This window comes from Panicum virgatum, chromosome 7K (genome assembly GCF_016808335.1).
Source record: "Panicum virgatum strain AP13 chromosome 7K, P.virgatum_v5, whole genome shotgun sequence".
Taxonomy (NCBI): domain Eukaryota; kingdom Viridiplantae; phylum Streptophyta; class Magnoliopsida; order Poales; family Poaceae; genus Panicum; species Panicum virgatum.
Genome location: NC_053142.1, coordinates 21,963 through 45,062, shown reverse-complemented (window position 1 = coordinate 45,062; position 23,100 = coordinate 21,963). Strand labels below are relative to the sequence as shown.

The following is a 23,100-nucleotide window of genomic DNA, read 5'->3' as shown; positions in this document are numbered from 1 at the left end:
AGAGTGGGCGGATGGCCCAACACTAGGGTTAGCAAAGTGAGAAGCAAACCAGTGTCATGTCATCTGCTCAACAGAAGGGTAAGCACAGTCAAAGAATGAGCGCTCTCACTGAGGCTGGCGACCACCACAATGAGGAAAACGTGGTGCCCCAAAACCTCCAAGGCCTCGGTCACGCTGTCCACTACCATAGGAATGTTGTGGCACAGGGCCGGCAAACAGACCACCCTCAGGACCATGGTAGTTACTACCATGTCCATGACCTCCACCTACACGATACGGCCAGACCTCTCTCCTCTCTCCGCACCGAGCTGGAGCGTGTCTACCTGCAGCCGGATGGAGCACCTCCGGAACGTGCCTCTCAACGGCCTGACGCTCATGCCTCAACCTCCTAAAACAGAACTCTGCCAAGTGACCACTCCTATGGCACCACTCACACTGAAAGATCTCTCTCCTCTGAGGGGTAGTGTGTGGTGTAGGAGCAGGAGCTGGAGCTCTCTGAGGCACTTTGGGGGGCTGAGTAATCAGCTTGGGCTTAGGAGTTGGCTTACCACTAGGAGGGAGTGTGTCAAGTGGATTCCTGAGGTAGTTGGGTTTTGGAATCCACACTTGAGGCTTGGGTGAAGCTTTGGGTGGTTCTTGGAACACTCCATCCCTCATACATTCTGGGTTGGTAGTAGGAGCCGTAGGAGCTGTGGGAACTGTCGAAGAAGAAGGCTCAATAGGCTCACTAGGCTTGGGTGCAAACTCCTCACTGATCTTGCCATAGGAGTGAGTGTAATCGGCAGGAGTAAAAGCAAAACCAACCCCAACCCCGTCAGCGCACTTAAACTGCTGCACAATCATCCCCAACTGAGGCTCTAGCGCAGACACCGAACTGAGAATCACCCGAAGGTGAGTGTTCTCCTCCTCAACATGGGTCTTGCCCATGCGCGCCACCTCAAGCTCAATAATCAAGGTGGGGTAGGCAGTACAGTCAGGAATAATAGGGATGCTAGACTTCTCCAACTTTCTCAAAGCAGCACTCTTCTCCATAAGCTCCTCTCTAAGCGCTGGGCACTCCTTACAAGCACCCAAGAGGGTAAGCCAGGACTTGAGCTCGTCCAAGGCCTTCTGGCCCTCCTTGAGCTTGAGCAAGTTCTTGTCATACTTGCTCCTAAGCTTTGCAAGATCTACCGTGAGCACAACGTAGCCATCGCACTCCTTCTCCTCAAGCTCGTCACTCGCTACTGGAACCAACCTAGCAACCTCTAACGCAAGCTTGGCCGCCTCAAGGTCAGCAATGAGTTTCCTATGCTACCTCTTGGCATCTTGATAATCAAGTCCTGGTTGTCTAGTGCCATGTACAAGTCCTCTACTCATCAGCAGTGATGGAGGAAGGACGTACCTCTGAGCTATGCTTAAGCTAGCACTCGGTGCAGTCTGTAGTGGTACCGGTGGCATCCTGGGCCATTGTGCAGAGACTGGCACGCCTGCCAGCGTGAAGGCACAAGCCGGTGAAGCCCTCCGCAACCTTCTTCTTGCCCTTCCTGGCACCACAGTCGGAGTCAGAATCGCTGGAGCTGGAAGAGATCACCGAGTACTGGCTGGAGGACGACGTGCTGTCCTTGCTCTGAGTGATGAATGCCTGCTTGCCCTTGTACTTGCCGATGATGTTCTTCTTCCACTCGAAGTGCAGCTTGGAGCAACCACCACCCTTCTTGTGAGAGTGGTGGTGCTTGTGCTCGCGGTACTCGCGGTGCTCATACCTGGGGTAGTCCGGCTCCTCCTTGGAACTCTTCTTCTTCGAACATTCGGCAATGAAGTGTCCAGTCTTGCCGTAGTTGTAGCACACCGTACTTCAGCTCTAGCGGTTGTTGAAAGCTCGCTGGAACTTGTGGATCACCAAGGCGAGCTCCTCATCGCCAAGTACCTCCAACTACTCATCTGTAATAGAGACAAGCGAAGCAAGGGTAAAGCCAACAAAAGAAGAGGAGTTAGGGTTAGCAGAAGAGCCACTACCACCAACAAGGGCAATGGACTTGGGGGTGGAGGAATCTTGGATGCCATCCATGCGAGCTCGAGAGAGCTTCTCCACCTCTGTAGCCTTCAGTTTGCTGAAGACCTCGTCCACGGTGAGGGTCTCATAAGAAGCAGACTCAATTGTAGTCTGGACCTTCACCTCCCAAACCTTCTGATCCAAGGCATATATTAACTTCATGGCCTTGTCATGATCAGTGTAGGCCTGGATGCCCTGTGGCTTGTTAGCACGCACCTTGTTCACAATTGATTGAAAACAATTGAACATGGTGTCGATGCTCTCACCCGGCAACTGTTGGAAGTTCTTGTACTCTGGCTAGTGAGTCTCAAACAGCCGAGACTCAACCTGGTTCTTCCCTTCATGGAAGTTCTACAACTGGTTCCAGAGCTCGCGAGCGATACGACAATCACTCACGTGCTCAAACTCAGGTCTGGCCAAAGCAGAGATCAAGGCATTGAGAGCCTTGCAGTTAGCCTCATGTCGCTCTTTCTCAACCAGTGTGACACGCTGAGGAAGGATGACATAGGTCGAGTCCTCGCAAATCTCCCAAACTTCTGAACCTTGACTCTGGAGGTATGCACGCATACGAATTTTCCAGTAGTCATAGTCAATTTCTTCGAAGATGGGGACTTTGCCAGGATTCACCATGGTCGCAAGCGGGTTTCGAACCAGTGAAGGTATAGAGAAACCAACCTGGCTCTAATACCACTTGTTGGACCGTGCAAAGCAACCTAGAGGGGGGTGAATAGGGAGCTTGAAAATTTCAAATTAAAAACCCCACTGAGCCTCTCTTCCAAGACAAGTGGGATCTCCTAGCAAGGATAAGCTAGAAACCCTAATACTTGCTTGCGAAAAACAGCGGAAAAGCACTCAAACACACGGCACGAAGAAACGCCGTAAAAGAGAAACAAACTGGATCGTACAGAACCAATTTGCACACACCGGATGGTCCGGTGAGGCCTCACCAGATGGTCCTGTGAGAAGAGAAACTCAGACAACAACGGTGCACGCCCTGCAGCCAATGCACTCACCGGACGGTCCGGTGAGAAGGAATACGCTGCACACAGGGGGGGAGTGCACAACTCACCAGACGGTCTGGTGAAGGTTGATCGGACGGTCCGGTGAGAAGAAGGGTTATCACTCCCAGAACAAAAATCACACAAAGAAGGCGGACAAAAACTCCACTCACCGGACGGCCCGGTGAGTGCTCACCGGACTGTTCGGTGAGTAGAAAAAGCCTGGATAGAACCCCGAAAATCCATCTTTTTAACCCCAAATCGAATGAACCCAAGTTCAATCAACCTTAAATTTTGCACAAAGGCTATGGATAGATTCACGGAGTTGTTCCAACAAGATTTATTGAAAAAGATCAAAGCAACTCCGCGAATTTGATTTTAAAGTGAAGAAATAGGGTTTGGGGATATGAGAGGAAGAACTTCAAATCGAGAGGGATTGAGATGAGTTCAAGGCATGGATTTGGTCCAGAACTCAACCTCAACACCTAAATTATGTTCTCCACGCAAAGAACCAAAGGATTGTCCAAGGTAAACAAAAATCTGTGATAAAACATGGACAAGAGCCTAAAAAACGTGAAGAACAAGAAGGGTGGGACAGAAATCTGCACAAATCACTTGATGAACTCGCCATGGGATCCACAATGAATGACTAGATTGACCAAAAATAGATCCTATACAGGGGCAAAACCGGAAAGATACACGGACAATCCGATGACCCAAAGCTTCCGAAGAGGTAGCGTAGATGCTAAGGCTTCCTAAGATGGTCTCCACATGTCCTGGAAGCCTCCAGAATGCGGTTTTGTGAAAACCACCAAAACTGGCCGTAGGGGCGGTTTTGGAGGGAACCACCAACCCTCTCCGCGCGATGATTCCGACTCACCCACCAAGCCCGATAACGCCACGTGCCCGACCTCCCGCCAAGGCTCCTCCTCAACTCGGCCGACGTCGACGCATCCCAGCCGTTGGTTTTTTCTGAGATACCAACAAACTCCATGCCGTCCCACCTTGGCGCCAGGGCTGGATCGCAACGTGGCCCAGCAGTGGCCCAAGCATCTGGGCCACCCTTCTCCACCGCACGGTCGCCCGGCCTGGCCTCCAACGCCACCGCAAGGTCACCTGCCTCCGCGTGGTTGTTGAGCTCCCTGCCACCGCAACACCGCCGCATGGTACATTGGCACGCGCCATGCTCTTGTCCAAACCAACTTGCTGCCACCGCGCCATCCGTGTACCTGCACACCACAGACCAAGAACCGGCGCAATCTCAATAGAGTCGCGACTACACTCCTGTTAGTCTACTCCACGTGTTGGCAATCACTCATCACGTAGTGGAGCAGGCCTCCACCGCCTCTCAAAAACACCCGCCCAAATGGTATGTATGATCCTTGATATGGAAAATGAGAATTGCCTCCGCATGTTTTCTCTCATGTATGCTTGGTGGGAGGCACATAATAAGGTAAATGCGTGTGAACAATGTTTGTCAGCCGAAAAGATTGTCCATAGAGCAACCGTGATGGCAGTCGAAGTGTCAAGTCCAAAACAACAAGGAGCAAAAAACACTAATAGTCAGAAAAGAGAATGGTGTCAGCCTCCATGTGATAAATTAATAATCAATTGTGATGGTGCTTATCTCCAATCAGAGGGAAAAGGTGGTTGGCATTTTGTGCTAAAGAACCACGATGGCGAACTGTTCTTGCAGGTGTAGGGCGCATACATGATGTTTCTGATGCTTTATGTGCTGAGGCCTATGCCTGCTTGGTAGCACTTGATGCAGAGAGGATGCACGGCATATCTCGAGTGGTGCTAGAATCAGACTCAATGTCTCTTGTGTCTGGCCTACAAATAGGGGCGTTGGATCGAGCGGCAAGTGGTGTCATCTTTCAAAGTATTAGAGATATTATTGATGCCTTTTTCTTTGATTTTGAGCTATGTCATGTTCCTAGGAAGTGTAATGGGTGTGCGCACATGTTAGCTAAGGATGGCCTCAATAGGGACCCGGATCACCCGATGGTGTGGAGTGACCCCCTCCCAGAATTTGTAATCAATTATGTGTGTGATGATCTTCTTGATCAGAGCAATATATAAATCTAGGAAGCGTGTTTTATTCAAAAAAAAGAAATTATGTTCCAAACTATTCTTGAGCAATTGTACAGAGAGATTTCCAAAAGACCTGCTTATTAAACTCCTTCTAGTATCGGATCCCAAAGGCTATAGGTTTATGTGCATGTGGGCTCTCATGATGGAGAAGTCTACAATTGCGGCTCAATAGCGAGAAGAAGAAAAATCTAAACTCTTATAGGCTTCTAATTTAGAGATTACTAACCTAAGGGCTTCTACCATATAATAGTCTATTTTTTCATGTGTGGTTCTCAAAAGAGATTGGTCCAATATACAGAATGAAAATCTCCATATATCCATATCAACTAGCAATATATGACTAATTAATTATGCCCCACATGTCCACTAGTGGGCTTTAAGGTAAACCCATTAGATAACATGCTAACGTGACCTTAGATAGTCGTGTGGTGAGGATGTAGGGAGTATTTCTGACTTACTCCCTTCGTTCCAAATAGTAGATCGTTCTAGCCTTCTTTTTTTCCGTCCACATTCATATACATGTTGACGAATCTAGACACGTATATTAACCACATCCATAGAGTAGTGCATGTATATATTCAAATGCTAGAACGACTTACAAACTGGAATGGAGGGAGTAGTGGTGAAATAGTAGCTGTGTGAGGCTGTGAAGCAACATTTAGCTTTAAATATGGTTGGTGCAAGTACTATGTGGGCACCCTGGAAACTATTAAATAATTTTTTTTCACGGTACAATATGGACATGTGTGAGATGTATTATGAAGATGGTCGCCGAAATGATGAAAAACCAGGAGAGCTTATGTAATCAAGAAGACAGGGAGCAATTGGATTTCTGGCGACAGTGGTGGAACACAAAGCATGGGCGCCAATGGAGTTTGATGGCAAGAAAAGTTGAAAGGGCAGGCATTGCTACCTAATGATGTGATTATGCTTAGGAACCATGGAAAGAGTCAAGGGATAATTGATGGTGTCCAAGGAGGTGAGGAGGACTAGTAAGGACGTCAACATCATGTTGGAGGTCTAGTCCAACTAGACTTCAAGTCCACCTCGGCATCCAGGAGCAGCATGCACTAAATTCATCGCCCAGGATGCATATGGACTATGTTTTGATGTTGTACATATCCACTGAAAACTAAGGAGATAATATTTCCAATGCCACTGGTCGTCCCATGTCAAAATTCGACCGAAGCCAACTATTATCATCAAAACAAGTCAGTGTCCAAAATGTATGAGTGTGCTGCATTACTGCCTTTTTGTCCATTGGGCCGTGTATTGTGTTTGAGACAATTAAGTTGTGTCCAGGGCTCTTTGGTTGAGTCTAGATGCCCCATTCTCTAGTAGTTAATTAAGCACACATGCATATACAAGCTAGCATAACAAAGCCTCCCAATCATCTCCACGATAGTTCCTCATAATGTATAAGGTGAATGCACTTGTTCGATTTACATTAATCTTTTTGTTTCTTTTCATTTCATGAATATAGTAAAATCATTCGCCAACTTGTTTTCTGTATTTTGGTACCATTTTCGACCGTTTCCTAATGTTTTTGTCCCTAGTTGCATCAGTGGAAGAACAAGCTCCTTTTGAAAAGGTATCACATTTTTAGACAAATCCCTGGTAATGAAAATATCCATGCCCAACATAGAAAATGATTAATAAAGACTTGAATGATTGACTCAGGATAACCCAAAATGTTACTTACTCGTAACTGGAGGCTTGGTGTATTTGAACAAAATATGTTATGTGGTGCCATGTTTCGTATCTATTCATCCATATGTTTTGGCATTTATTTATTACTAACTACAGACACTACATAGACAGACGATTACAAACACAAATATACTTTCCCCTATTAATGCATGCAGCATACCCTTCGCCTCTAATTACCTCTTAGAAGTTGAGCCACACTGAGCCAACAAATCTTGTGATTTATGAAATTAAGGCATGTATGTCGTTGTGAAAGTACACGTCGCTTAACATCGAAAGAATGACACAGTGAAAATTCACTCCCACCGAGAGTCGAACGAACCCAAAATTAATCTAAGGTGCTACTAAGGTTGTCACACTCACTAGACTACATACCCTGTCACATGCTTTTGGTCCTTATGAACGCCATGAGAATACATTGATTCACTTCACTACTTCACCATCCTTGAACTATGCCTTTGTTTATCACGCAAATTTTGAACACTAGGTAACCCAGCTTTGCACGTCCTTTATATATATGAAGCATACGGAAATACTCCTCAGCTCCAAATTAGTATCTGTCGGTCACTGTCATATATTAGAAGCGATTCTTTGCTTTGTTCTAGTACCCAAGGTACTCTTTCCTTTTTCTTTTCCCCCTTTTTCTTTTTCTTTTTTTTCCCTTTCCCTTTCGCAGCTTTGGTGATGTCGGATTGTATATAATAAGGCTGCTGCGACGGACAATTAACATGCTCCATGCCTACCTAGCCTGTTGTGTCATTTTATATATCTGACCTGTGTTTGCAACGCCTTGCATCATCACTGGTTAATGGTTTGACAGCGTAAAGGGGTCGAATCATCACTTGTCGTCCATACTACCGGCCCTATTCAGCAGCCAGGTATATATCATGGGTATCCTTATTTCTTATGTTATTTCGTTCGTGGCTAGTAGGTTAATTACAAAATTAAGATCAAGCAATAAATCTGTACATAGCATAACATGAGTCAGATTTTATCTGTTCTCCGAAAAATATAAATTGAGCCCGGAGAGTTCCACTCCAGAGGAGCCACCTAACGGCCTAATTGATAAGGTAAACAAAAAACTTTATAGTTACATGGAGTAACAGTCATTAGCATATTTATTCATTCCTATAAGAAAGTTATACCAAAATTCTAATTTTTTGATCTGCTATCATGAATTTCTGTTTAGTATATGTTTATTACTTCAGATCCAAAGTATTGTTATCTTTAATGCATTGAATGTGCCAATGGCATTACCTCTATACAGATTAACAAAATTTATGAATGGTATAAAATATTTTTTATGAAATAACTGAAAAAAATACATACTCTTGATCTACAATAGTAGTCAGCAAAAATGTATCACTAACTACTTACAGTAAAGAGGTACATACTACATGTATTTCATACCACAGTTTATTCATTTTGTCAGCTAGAAACGTCAGCATAACTATCTTGCCATTAGGATATTTCCACTAATATAGCGATAGTTTGTATTCTAGCATAACAAGTCATGGTTCATCGGTTTGAGACATACCATGTTAGAAGGACTAGGTTCTTCCCATCATCTTTTGGCTAGCTAGGCCTTAAGAGTGTGTTTGTTGACGACCGAAATACCATTGCAAGTTTTGATTTTCCCAGTGGATGCAATAACATTGAGAGGGTCCTACAACAACACCCGTCTTTGATCATACGATGGCATGGATTACCTGGAATAGCATTTTTATGAATATTGAAATTTTTGGCATCTTATAACTCCTAATACTACTGAATAATCGGCATTGATTATCTCCCCCGTCAAGTAATATTTTGAGCCTTAAGACACCTAAAAGTTCCTGCATGACCGGCGCCTCGTCAAAATAGTGCTTTTCTTTTCAAGCTTTCTACGAACAACTAATTATGTGACGGATTAATCGTTCTCTGTAGGGATGGCAGCCGGTACGACGTCAGGAGAAGCAACTATGGACCGACGTCTCCTGGCTGCAGCCGCATCTGGAGATGCGGCATCAATGAAGCAACTGGCTCTTGATCCAGGCGTGCTGCTGGGAACAACTCCACCGGGGAACACCTGCCTCCACGTCTCCTGCATCCTGGAGCACGAGGAATTCTGCAGGAGTATCCTGACGCTGGACCAGTCTCCAGCACTCGTCTCCGCCGTCAACAAAGATGGCGAGACGCCGCTCCTCGCCGCCGTGACAAGGGGCCATGTCTCTGTAGCTTCTATATTACTCAGGTATTGCCGTGATCAGCAGCTGAGCCAAGTAATCTTGAAGCAAGACAAGCGCGGATTCAACGCGCTGCACCACGCCATCCGCAGAGGACACACGATGCTGGCGCTTGAGCTGATAGAAGCAGAGCCGGCCTTGTCGAAAGCTGTCAACAAAAACGACGAGTCGCCCATGTTCATCGCAGCGATGAGAAACATCACAGATGTGTGTGAAAAATTGTTGGAGATTCCGTATTCAGCTCATTCGGGAACCTGTGGCCTCAATGCTCTCCATGCTGCTGTCAGAAATGGCAATGCAGGTATAAGAGTGTCCATCAGAGATGCATTTACAGAAACGTACTCTCTTTGCTCATAAATACATATCATGGTTGACGTTTTTCTACAACTTTCACCATTTGCCTTATAATAAAAAATTCATAAATCATCATTTATATATCTTGTTGTGATTTGCTTTATAATTTAAAGATAGTTTAAGCACGACTTGTGTTTTTACATGTTTGAATAATTCTTTTTTAAATATGATGAATAACTGACGTACATTTGTGAATGAAAAAAATGGAGTATTATCTAATGCCATCATTATTAATCCTCAATTTTTATAATTAGTTTTTGGTTGACCTTACCATTTTGATTTGCTTTCAGTGATAGCTAAAAGGATTATGGAATTACGCCCTTGGCTAGTCAGACAACAAAACGAGAATAAGTCTACTCCAATGCACCTAGCTGTGAGCGAAAAAAGGATTGACGTGCTAAAAGTATTATTGGAACATGATTCGTCATTAGGGTACCTAATCTCCCCACCTCTTCTTTGTGTCGCCGCAATTGTGGGTGCTGTTGGTGTTGCTCGAGAGCTTCTTAAACATTGTCCAGATGCTCCCTACTGCGATCCAAAGGGCAGCACATGCCTTCACATAGCAGTGTTGTGTGGACATATGGAGTATGTAAAGTTTATCCTGGGGTCACAGCAACTTGGGCAACTCGTTAACATGCAAAATAGCAGAGGAGAAACTGCTCTGCATCTCGCAGCCAAATTCAAGAAGGTGGAGATGCTTTCTGCTTTAAGGCATCGCCAAGATATGGACATAACAGTGCTTAATAGCGCCGGTAAATCGGCAAGCTGGGAATTACTTCATGCCACCAACCCCGCGAAGCCTTTAATATCGGTATGTATATTGTGTCCTCATCTTACTGTTATTAATTGGAGAAAAAAATATGCTGGAGAAAAAAAAGAAAGTCTCTATTTTGTATGAGCTAGTATTGTTACCCGACACAAACGTTAGAAAATACTCTATATCAAAATAGGAGTCTCCACACTATGAGAGTTTTCTGGTATTCCATGATGCCACGGCATCGAAAGGCTCATCAGCCACTAAAACCCTTATTTGTTTATGACTTCCATCGATTTTGTATGGCTAACAACATTTATATACATATGCTGAGGAGAAGCCACGAAACATATACATATATTCCCTTTCGTAATTCCAGTACTTTATTTACTATTTCACACTCCAATTATGTTTCTATATAGCACATCAAAATTCATGCAGAAACACATGAAGTATCATACACACACACCAAATTATCTTCCTTAATGGCATAGTGGCCATAATGGTTCCAGATGTTTCTCATTTTAATAATAGATCTAAAGGCCATAATGGTTCCAGATGTTTCTCATTTTAATAATAGATCTAAAGGCCTTCTTAATATATTGATGCGCAGCTCTCCTACGCGTTCGAGAAAAAATAATAGATCTAAAGGCCATAATGGTTCCAGATGTTTCTCATTTTTATGAGAATATTGAAGATTATTTTTTATCTAGCATGTATCATAAGTGGTTCTTCCTCTAGAATCTTCGCTGAGTAATAGTAACATTGGAGTTGAAATGTGCTAGAGAAAAGATAAAATTGTCATAAAATGCATAAGCATCTCGCAATCAATTTGGTATATTGATACCAAAGACATTACATATATCCTATTTTCTAAAAAATTACTAACCTCCACCTTTGTAAAAAGACAATGCAAAATAATCTCTCCTAAATTTTCATTAAAATTACACACATCTATCATTATGAAAGATAATCTTAAATTACGTCCAATTTGTATCTAAATTACCCACCTAAAATTTGTATATATATATATATATATATATATATATATATATATATATATATATATATATATATATACCCACCTATTTTGAGAGATTATATATAATAACACCAAAATCTTTATTTAAATTATTTAAAACTATGAGTATGATAAGATTGATTTGATAGTAGCTCCTTAAATTTATATCACTTTTGCCATCATACAAATAACCAAACAAAAATAAATACAAGTACAATTATATATTTTTATAAATTACCAAATTCTACCATCAATAATATATAAAAAATAATTTTAATTCAGCATAGATGTTGTTATTGCCACCATTTACGCCACATATACATACATGCTGGAGTATATATTGCTATGTTTAACAATTCTGAAAAGTAGCCCCTTAAAGAACCAATTAGCGATGACATTAAAAGTTTATTTCATATTATAATTTATTCCTTATGAGAATGAATTATGTAAGTTATTCCTTTAGATAAAATACTTTGATAGAAACATTATAACATATTTGTATTGATAGAGTTTGTATATTATTTTATGTTGATATATTTCCACATAATTATTTGATAGATAAAATTCAACACCTAAGCTGACATGGTCTACTGAAGCAATTGCTTATGCGACTATATTAACTAGGAGTGTAGGTTAGAGCTTAAAATCAACATTTTAATAAAACAAAATAGGAGAGTTTTCAGTAATAGTATTATAAGCACTAAAATGTTAACTTAATATGCAGGTAAAAATCAGTATAAAACTAATAAAATAAAAATTCAAATACCAAAATCTAGATCCATAATGTCATAACACATAGACCATGTGAAGACTTACACAACACAAGTACCCCCACAAGTAAAGGTGTCAATTAAGCACATATTGAGAATATATGAAGGATGATGAAAAGAAAGGATAAGTTATGAATATGTATGGAAAATTATATGGAGAAATTGTTAGTTTTTACAAAAATTATCACAAAGTATACTTGTGGGTGTTTTTGTTAAAAAAGAACAAAGAGAGAGATAACATAAAGATAAGCTATTGTAACTAGTTATAAGTAAAAAAAAGTTATCTATGAATATATATTTGATAGTCTCTTAAGATTCTACCCCTTGTGGCAGTGGCACAACGAATGTACAGGCTATTGCCACATCAAATCCACTAATATAATAATTTATATTAGTTAATTTAATAAGAGTGTTTCTTCCAACAGTCTCCCCTCACAACCAATCCTGTGGCAGTCAGATGCGATATCATGGACGAATACAACTGAAGAATGTTCACTGGCTATGAGATCAATAGACTTTTGCCAATTCATGGCGCAGGCCCAGGAGCATAGCATGGGTTACATAGGCTATCATCACTAAGACTTGCTATATGGATGGCCAAAACACTGTTTTACATTGTAGATACACTGTATATAGAGAGATGTTTGATATAGATATTGAGATAGAAACTTTGGTGAGGTGAGTCTTATAATGCTCAGAACCCATGCTAGAGCGAACGAGCTATGGGGCTCGAACGTTGCGCATCGCACCGGGTTTATCCCAAGAGGGGACCAAAGGTTGGGGTGTGTGTACTTGTGTGGAGTGTGTTAATCATGGTAGGCACATTTCAAAACTACTCAGGCAATCCCAACTATGTTTGAGTGTGCGGTCAGTGTGGCTAGCCATATGAGTGCTTACATGATATGCGCTCCTAGCGAATTTAAAGAAACCATGCTAGAGGAGCGAGGCACTAGATGGCCTAGGCTACAAACTGTCTAGTTTGATAGGTCGTCTTAGCCCATAAGAAATTAATATTTTCTCTTATTTTTTGTATCCTGGGCTATACAGTATAGAACTTTGGGCCGAGTTGAATCATGTTTTGGGGCCTACTAATGTTATTTACTTTTGCTGCAAATTATGATTATTGATTATTTCAATAAAATGAAACTAATGCATGTTCCCCCCTTATATTATTAGATTATAATATGCTCAAGATAGGTAATAACCATCCAAATAAGACATTAGGTCTTCTGGGTAGAAACCACCAAAAGAAATCTTGTGTTTTCTACTCTTAACTTGTTTAGTTTTTGGATGTGACATCAACATTGTGGTTTTCATATACTACATTAAAACTACAGTTTTCTTGGAAACCAGAGTCCATTTGATTTCACGGTATTTTTTTTATTATAAATTGATAAGAGAGGGAGGCAGTTCGGAGAGGGATCTAGAACAGCGCCACGTGGGTCATACAGTGGCAAGGGAGGGAGGACGGTGGCCGGCAGGGCGGCGCATGTTGGGCGGCCGGGAGGAGTGAAGCGGGGGTCGAGCCGCTGCGAAGCCGCCGTGCGGCTAGAGCGATGAGAGAGGTGGGGTCGCCATGCGTGCAGAGCAAACTGGGAGACGGGGTTGCAATACTCGGCGGTGCCTGTGCTGGCGGGGCGCACCGCCACGGAGCATGTGTTGTGCCTCCTCCGCGTGGGCAAAGCAACGCAACTCAGCGCGGGAGGCCGGAGGCGAGCCAATGGTGGGGACGCGCGACCGGCGAGGAAGGTAGGGGCAGGAGGCGTGACACAGCACTGCGCGGGAGGTCGGTAGTGACGAGGACGGTAGGGGCAGAAAGGGGCAGCGCGAGAGGCCGTACAACTGGGGAGGTGAGGGGCAAGTCGGCTCGAGCCGAGGAGGAAGCTCGGACGGGGGTGGCGGGGACGAGCAATGGCGTGTGGCCCATTCAGCTAAGCGGACCTAGCCCTTGGGCGGGCGACGCATCTCGGCATCGGCCCGGGTGGCTTCCACCACCTCCTCATCGTCCTGCTGCAGCTGGAGGCGCCGCACGGCAGGGAGGTGCGCAAGCGGTTGGGAATGCTAGCGGAGCGGAGCGGAGCAGCCGGGAGGTGGGGGTGGCAGAGCTGCGCAGGATATGGGGATGCGAGGGAGGAACGACACTAGACAGTCGGGGGTGGGGGCGGCGCGGGATACGGGGCGGCAAGGAAGGAGTAGTGCAGGATGTGGGGCGGCGAGGGAGGAGCGGCGCTGCGCGTGAGGCGAGAGGCGGGCAACACAAGTGGATGTTCGGTGGAGAAAACTTTGGTCCCGAGTGGAGTTTGTTGGATAATTACCCACTCTTGCTTGCTTTTTCAATAGTAGTAGGAGCACCAGCTCCCCTTTTTACCATGCCTTTACTTTTTGTTCGGACGGTGATGTAGCGGTAGCAGTTGCCGGCATGGCAACAGTAGGAGCAGCAGTAGCGATAGTAGTTGCAGCATGGTTGCAGTGTAAAGTAGCAGTAGCGACTGTAGCACCATGCCTTCGGTGTCGGCTGGTTGTGTATAAAGGAACAAGCAGCTGCGGCTCTGAGACTTGAAGCAGCACCATTCCTCTGTTTTCCTCTCTGCTTCCACCTTCGTTGTTCGTCTTCCAGAGCGTGAGTGTGTGTGCGTGTGCGTGAGCCTATGGGGGTAGGCTGAGTGGTAGTCTGTGGTCGGGCTACTCGATGTTGGGGGTTGGCTTGAACAAGGCCGGCTAACATGTGGTACCAGAGCTTTGTGTTGAGTGCCTAGTTCCCAAGGCTACCTCTGCCAAGCGTGGGCGCAGACGTTTCGCCGACCGACGAGTACGTCATGGCTCGGTCATGTCGGAGCATCGCGAGATGACATACGTTGTGACGAGGACAGTGCGGGATGTTGGCAGCGCCTAGTACCCCATGCTCACGCGTACCAACTACACTGAGTGGTCGGTGCTCATGAAGGTGATACTCAAGGCTAGGCGCTTGTGGGCGGCGGTGACCATGGGTGTTATCGATGAGGATGAGGACCAGATGGCCATGGAGGCCATCTTGAAGTTGGTGCCATCCGAGTACATCACCACATTGGGTGATAAGGATAACGCCAAGGAGGCCTGGGAGTGCCTCGAGACCATGTGGCTCGGTGGCGACCGAGTGCGCAAGGAGAAGGAGTACGAGGCCATCGCGTTCCGCAATGGCGAGGCCGTCGAGGACTTCGCGCTGCGGCTGACCTCTCTGAGGAGTCAGCTAGTGCAGGTAGGCATTACCACAGATGAGGAGGAGGTGGTGGCGAAGTACCAATGTGTCGTGCCACCCCGGTTTGCGCAGATCGCGCTCTCGATTGAGGCGCTGCTTGATACGAGCACGCTCTTGATCGAGGACGTCACCAGGCGACTGAAGGCGGTCAAGGACCATGCGGAGGTGACCGCACGCACGACCGCTGGTAGCCAAACAGAGGAGTAGTGGGTCACACGCGTGCGTGAGCGCAAGCAGGGGGAAGGGTACTCTGCTTTGCGTAGCGGTAGCGGAGGAGGCGATGCGCGCGGCAGGCGGTGTGGCAAGCCGCGGCGGAAGCCGGAGGGCGTCGCGAAGGACGGCGGCGACCGCATCGACTAGGACCGGTGCCGCAACTGCGGTAAGGTCGGGCACTGGGCCTATGACTGCAGGGAGCCACAACGCAAGGAACGTGAGCACCTAGCGCACGATGACGAGGAGGAGGAGCTTGCGCTGCTGATGGCACAGGTGTGCGCCATCGGCACCGAAGCAGAGGAGGACCAGTGCGCACGCGTCGAGCTCAACGAGGCAGCGTGCTAGGGCTGGGTGTCTGTCGATGGGGAAGCGACGCCGGGTGACCTGAGCAACCCCTTCACCGTCAAGTACATGGAGTACTCCGGTGCAGGGGAGCTGGGTCAAGAAACGAAGGTGGAGAAGATCCTAGGAGGGGCCTCCTCTATTTTGGAAACAGAGGAAATGCCACCACTGCAGTCCCTGAGCAGCTCCCTCACCGTCGAGTGCACGGAGTACTCCGGTGCAGGTGAGCTAGGTCAGGAAGCAGAGGGGGAGCAGAGCCCAGGAGGAGCTTCCTCTATTTTGGAAACAGAGGAAATGCCGCCCCCACTGCAATCCCCGGATCTGGCGGAGGTCGGACAATGCGGACCCCTTTTGCAGGGGTTGGGCGAGCCGGACCTCTTCCGCACGGGTCGGGCGTGGCGGGGTCGGGCGAGGTGGACCTCCCCGGACCCCAATCGCTTGGGTCGGGCGAGGCGGACCTCCCCGGACCCCAACCACTTGGGTTGGGCGAGGTGGAACTCCCCGAACCCGAACCGCGGGGGTCGGGCGAGGCGGAACTCCCCGGACCCCATCCGCGGGGGTCGGGCGAGGCGGACCTTCCCGGACCCCTCCACTGGTGTTGGGCGAGGCGGACCGCTAACCCCCTCCGCTGAGTCGGACGAGGCGGACCGCTGACCCCCTCTGCTGAAGTCGGCTGAGGCAGACCCCTTCCGCAGGGGTCGGGCGAGGCAGAACTCCCACGCCATCGGCTGGGCCAGGGAGGACCTCCTATGCCACGGGATGCAGAGGACGTCAGAGCGGCTTCGCTAGGCTCACTGGCGGCTATAGCAAAGAGCTGGGTAGCTGCAGCGGCGGCAAGACACACGGTACGTCGAGAGGAGCCGGACCATCAGGGGGAGGAGGAGGTAGCAGCACACCGGCGCAGGGCGCAGTGTGCGGCTGCGGCGCGCGAGGCACGCACTGCCGAGGCTCATCGGGCGACTAGACGACGCATTGGCAGCCTTGCGCATGGCGGAAGCTAAGGAGGCGGCACGGCGGCATGAGGCACAGGTCGAGCGTGAGGAGTTGGAGGCTCGGGCCACACGTGAGGCGCTGGAGGATACGAAGGCCGAGGACGCGCGCATAGCCAAGAGGGAGCGACAGGCTGCGTCCATGGCACCTACTACTGCTACTCTGCGGCTGGACACGGCAGAGGTGACCGACTCGGAGGCTGACGTGCAGATGGCACTGCAAACCCCGACATGCGGGCAGTGCTGCAGGCGTGCGACGCGTGGGTGGCGCTCGTGAGGCTCGGCAAGCTCCCCGAGGACGACTGAAGCCTAGAGGTGGAACGCGACCGGCAGCGGCGGTTGGACCGCACTGGCCAGCACCTGCAGTTGGACTACGACTGCAACTCCGGCCTCAACTCCGACCTCGACTTCTGCCTCATGTCACTCGGCTACACCAAGTGCGCCACCGAACACGCTTTTGTAGCGGTAGAGCAGGAGGCATGCTGGAGGGGTTCAGCTTTGTGTCCGTGAGCGAGGTGGTCGACCACGGCGGTGCGCTCTGGGTCAGATCCGTCGACACACCCTACGCTGGCGAGCTCCGGTGGCGATGGCGAGCACGTGGTGGTGGCGCACAAGGTGCTGTGCGAGCTGCGGCGGCAATAGGTCCGCGGCCCCCGGGTGGGTGCGTCCGTCTTCACTGAGCTGCCGAGGTACCCGGACAACGTGCGCGCCAATGACCGTGGCGGACACTGGGTGGCGCTGAGCAAGGGTGCCGCTGGCGGCAACGGCCGCGCTGGCGCAGTGCCCACGGTCGCCGTGTGGGTGTCCCCCGAGAGCAACGTGACGGAGGCATTGGAGGCGCACCACCTCTCCAAGCATGCCGTGACGAAGCTGGTGGATGGGGAAGACTGGTGATCGTCGGCATGCACGTCGACGACCTTGTCGTCACCAGAACCGAGCAACGGGACATCGATGCCTTCAAGGAGGAGATGAGGGTGATATTCCGCATGTCCGACCTCGGTCTGCTAAACTTCAACCTCGGGATTGAGGTGGAGCAGACCGGGAACGCCATCACGCTCTGCCAGAGCGCCTACACGAGGAAGCTGCTGGAATGGAGCGGGATGGGCAAGTGCGGGGCGTGCCAGATGCCCATGGATAAGTTGAAGCTGTCAAAGGACAACACTGCCCCCTTGGTGGACGCCATGAGCTGTCCCCCTTGGAGGACATCCTCACCAAGCCTCTCGGTCGAGTTCGGCTCATGGAGCTGAAGACCAACCTAGGGGTCGAGGAGATCAAGCAAGAGCAGCGCAATTAAGGGAAGATTGTTGGATAATTACCGACTCTTGCTTGCTTTTTCAATAGTAGTAGGAGCACTAGCTCCCCTTTTTACCATGCCTGTCCTTTTTGTTCGGACGGCTGATGTAGCGGTAGCAGTTGCCGGCATGGCAACAGTAGGAGCAACAGTAGCGGTAGTAGTTGCAGCATGGCTGCAGTGTAAAGTAGCAGTAGCAACTGTAGCGCCATGCCTTCGGTGTCAGCTGGTTGTGTATAAAGGAACGAGAAGCTACGGCTCTGAGACTTGAAGCAGCACCAATTCCTTTGTTTTCCTCTCTGCTTCCACCTTCGGTGTTCATCTCCCAGACCGTGAGTGTGTGTGTGCGTGAGCCTGTGGGGGTCAGCTGAGTGGTAGACCGTGGTCGGTCGGCTTGAACAAGGCTGGCTAACAGAGTTTTCAATACCCCAAAAATACTGTGGTATTGAGGAAACTGTGCTATTGGAAACTCTGTGTTGCAAAGACCAACCAAACAGCTTTTGGGTCAAAATACCATGGTATTTCCATATACTTCAAAACTGTAGAATTACAGTGATTCCAAACATGCCCTAAACTCTCTCTCCTCTCTCCCAAGAGCTCCTCTCTTTCCTCTCCCCTGCTCACACCAAATGCACCAAATTATACCAAAAGACTATCGTTATCGACTAGACCTAGTCTAAAAATAGATTGTATGATGTTTGGCTTTAATTTGTTGTTTGAATTTCTAAGATATTGTACTTTTTTTAGTGCGTCGTTGGAGAAATTACATAGAGGCTAAAAAAGGGAGTAGTAGTGTCTAATTAGTAATTATTATTATTATTATTATTATTATTATTATTATTATTATTATTATTATTATAAGATTATAAGATACATGGGATTCTGGTTGGAATACTTGCCTGTTACTGAGACAGCCTGTGTTGCAGCAATTAGAGCTTGCGGATCTCTTATGCAATAATACTAGATACTAATTTCGAACGACAACTAAATTTGTTTGTCCTATATATCAACAGTTTTGAGTAAACAATACTAGTTGTTGTATTACAGATGGCAGACGATATATCTTCCCCGCCAGAACCATCAGGGGCTACCCGTTCACCAGGAAACCCTCTGATGGACCTACGTCTACTAGAAGCAGCAGCGTCTGGTCATGCTGCAGAAATGAAGCACATGGCTGTGCATGTCCCTGGCGTCCTGCATGGGACAACCCCGCAAGGGAACACCTGCCTCCACATCGCCTCCATCCATGGGCACGAGGAGTTCTGCAAGGATGTCATGTCGCTCAGCCAGTCTCTGCCTCTCCTGGCCGCCACCAATGCCGACGGCGAGACGCCGCTGCTCGCAGCCGTAGCAAGCGGCCATACATCTTTGGCTTCATCTATTCTCAGGAGCTGCATTGCTCAGCAGTTGAGCGACGCAATCCTAATGCAAGACAGGAACGGATGCAATGCGCTGCACCACGCCATCCGCAGCGGCCACAGGGACCTCGCGCTGGAGCTGATAGAGGCCGAGCCTTCACTGTCGCGTGCTGTAAACCAATACGGCGAGTCGCCCATGTTCATCGCGGTGATGAGAAATCACGCGGATGTCTTCGAGAAGCTGTTGGAGATCCCTGATTCTGCTCACGGGGGAGCGTATGGTTACAATGTTCTGCATGCTGCTGTGAGAAGTGGCAATACAGGTGGTGCATGCTTAGTGTGTGTGGATTGTGTATGAAATTTAATTTTGGAGCAGTAGTAGTAAATTAATTTATTAATTTGGTTTCAGCCATCGCAAAAAGGATTATGGAGACACGTCCCGGGCTGGCCAGAGAAGAAGACAAGCATAAGGCTACTCCAATGCACCTGGCTGCGCACTGGGACAAGGTTGAGGTCCTGAGAGTGCTGCTCGAACATGACTGGTCCTTAGGGTACGCAGTATCCTCTAAGGGATCCCCTGTTCTTATTTCTGCGGCAGCGTCACGGGGATATGTTGGTATTGCCAAAGAGCTTCTTAAGCATTGTCCGGATGCTCCCTGTCGCGTTGCAAACGACGAGACGACATCGACATGTCTTCAGCAAGCTGTAATGCTTGGTCGTATGGAGCTTCTAGAATTCTTCCTTGATTCAAAGTATACTCGGAAACTAGTCAACGTGCGAGACGAAAATGAAGAGACTCCTTTGCATAACGCGGTAAGAAAGTGTGATCCAAAGATAGTCCATGCTTTGCTACGATGCCCGGACATTGATGTTACAGTGCTCAACAAAGTGGGTAACCCAGCATCCTGGTTACTAGGTACTACCGCCCACCACGCCAAGACATTAAACTGGGTACGTACGTATGTTTGTTGTCCAAATGCCTCAGCCCTTGTATCAATGCAGTGCAAAGCAATATAAATAACAACCATTTTGGTCATAATCTAAAATAAATAATACTATAATTCCTCATTAGTTATGTGCTACAATACAATGGCACGAGGATTCCTCACACAACAGGAATCCAATTAATTTTCATTATATTAATTAATTCCCTTGAGTACTAGTATATATATTAAATACTGCAAACTCCATTTATTTATTTGCACATTTGTTTGAATTTTATGCAGAATGAAGTGTCAATGCTTATGTTGAAAGCTGATCCTCTACACGCACCTTCTATTGGTAATCTCCATGAGCAAGTCAAGAATAAAGTGACAGCCTCATCAAGGAAGGATATTAAGTCACTGACTCAAACATACACTGGCAACACTTCCCTAGTTGCCATCCTCCTTGCCACTATTACCTTTGCTGCTGCTTTCACTCTGCCTGGAGGATATAGCAGTGACTCCGGAAACGAGGGGCTTCCCATCATGGCAAGGAAGTTTGCTTTCCAGGCATTCTTGCTCTCAGACACCTTGGCAATGTGCTCCTCACTTGTTGTTGCCTTTGTGTGCATCATAGCAAGGTGGGAGGATCTTGAGTTCTTACTTTACTACAGATCTTTTACGAAGAAGCTTATGTGGTTTGCATACATGGCTACCACCACAGCCTTCGCAACTGGTCTATTCACTGTTCTTGCTCCTCATCTCCTATGGCTGGCCGTTACAATCTGTGTTCTAACATCTTTATTGCCCATTCTTACCAAGCTACTAGGAGAATGGCCCATCTTGGAACTGAGATTCCGGTTGGGTCGGAATTTCAAGTCTGAGCTCCTTAGTATGATCTAGCTTCATCAGCTTCAATTGTTGGGCCCAGCTGCTTTTCTATATTTTAATACTCGAACATATTGTATCTCTATGTTGGGATAATAACATTTTATTTGGGCAATTTGGAATTCTATGTAAAACCTGCACTATGTACTTTGAACACTGATTGCACCATGTTTGTGCAGATGAGTGGTACTGTTTTGTTTCCAGATTGGACATCTTACAAGTTTCCTTTGTTGATGAGGGATATATTAGCTCCATAGTAGGGTTTTTGAAAATCCAGCAAAATTATGAGCAGCGATGGCATGATACAAGTTATAGTTTTTCAAAGCTATTGTACAGCGTTTATAACAAAACTTACGGAGTACTGTATTCTATGTCGTGAGGAAACATCAGTGTTGTGGCTTACAATCAAAAGGATGCATATCTCTATCTGTAAGGCTAAATATTATTCTTTAGGGATGGACATGTGTGTTCAACAAACTTAACAAACTAAAACAGCACCAGAGAGAATACACAAAGAACCAGCCAGGTACTAGCCACCATGTCCCTGATTTTGGTGACACGAGAGGAATTTTTTCAATCTCAGAACACAACGTTTGAAATTTGTATGAAAAACATAAATGGAAATGCTTAATGAAAGCACAGAAAGAGTTGCCGAAGCGCTGGTTCTCTTTCGGACCTTGTATGTATTTATAGAACAAATGTACAACGATCAATTACATGGATCCATGATCCGGTTATCAAGGCGCAGCCTGTGGTCACGACATCGCGGCAACGTTGCGGCTAACGTTCTGCAGTAAACACGGTCTATGACGTGAGGGACGCAGGAAGCTTATCCTAGCCTATCTGACTAACAACTTTGACATGCCCCTCAATCACAACGTGCTGTCATGTTGAGATTGGATCGATTCTTTGTGAAAGGCGCTCTGGAGAGTGGCTTTGTCAGTACATCTGCCAGTTGATCCTTGGAGGAGATAAACCTCACTTCTAGTGCTTTGCGGGCTACTTGTTCTCGAACGAATTGGAAATCCACTTCAATATGTTTGGTCCTGGCATGGAACATTGGATTAGTCGTCAGGTAGGTAGCCCAAGATTATCACACCAAATCAACGGTGCCTTGTGTTGGAACACCCCTAATTCCTGTAGTAGTGACTGCACCCAGATTATTTCAGTTGTCATGTTGGCAATAGCCTTGTACTCTACTTCGGTACTCGATCTTGACATTGTGGCCTGTTTTCTTGAGCTCCAGAACACCAGGTTTGTTCCAAGGAATACTGCAAAGCCTGACGTGGATCGGCGATCATCAGGGCATCCAGCCCAGTCTGCATCAGAGAAGCTATCTAAACTGCTCTCCATTGTTCAGTGAATGGCCTTGTTCTCTAGACAGTCTCTCGGTTGTTGCCATGGGTGTGGAAATTGCTCTGCATTTTTCCATACATGCTATTTTCAGCAGATCAAGAGCATAGTGCTTCTGAGACAACATTAGACCATCTCTTTGTTGCTTAACTTCAATGCCCAGGAAATAGTTTAGTGTACCCAGATCCTTGATTGCAAACTCTCCTGTGAGCTGCTGCATCAACTTGTTGACTGTACTATCCGAATAACTGGCAATGATGATGTGGTCAATATATATTAACATATAAACGGTGACCTCTCTATTTCTGAATATGAATAGAGATGCATCTGCTCTCAAGATTTGAAGCCCAGCTCCTGTAATTTCCCTGTAAGCCTTGAATGCCATGCTCCGGGTGCCTGTTTTAGGCCATACAGTGCTATTCTGAATCGACATATGTGAGCTGGTAGCTTGTTAGGATCTTGATAGCCTAGAGGCTGCTTCACATACACTTCTTCTTGAAGCAACCCATTAAGAAAGGCATTTTGTATATCTACCTGTCTTAGAGACCAA

The 23,100-nt window shown here is 46.9% G+C and overlaps 1 protein-coding gene across 1 annotated transcript; it reads left to right on the top strand.

The window, feature by feature from the left end:
• Positions 1–7,569: 7,569 nt before the first annotated feature.
• On the top strand, positions 7,570–21,417 carry LOC120639464 (protein ACCELERATED CELL DEATH 6-like). Its single transcript, XM_039915314.1, has 6 exons — positions 7,570–7,712; positions 8,761–9,360; positions 9,704–10,224; positions 19,076–19,709; positions 19,796–20,337; positions 20,613–21,417. The coding sequence occupies exons 2-6, from the start codon at positions 8,763–8,765 to the stop codon at positions 21,210–21,212; spliced, it is 2,895 nt and encodes a 964-aa protein (XP_039771248.1). The 5' UTR covers positions 7,570–7,712; positions 8,761–8,762; the 3' UTR covers positions 21,213–21,417.
• Positions 21,418–23,100: the final 1,683 nt, after the last annotated feature.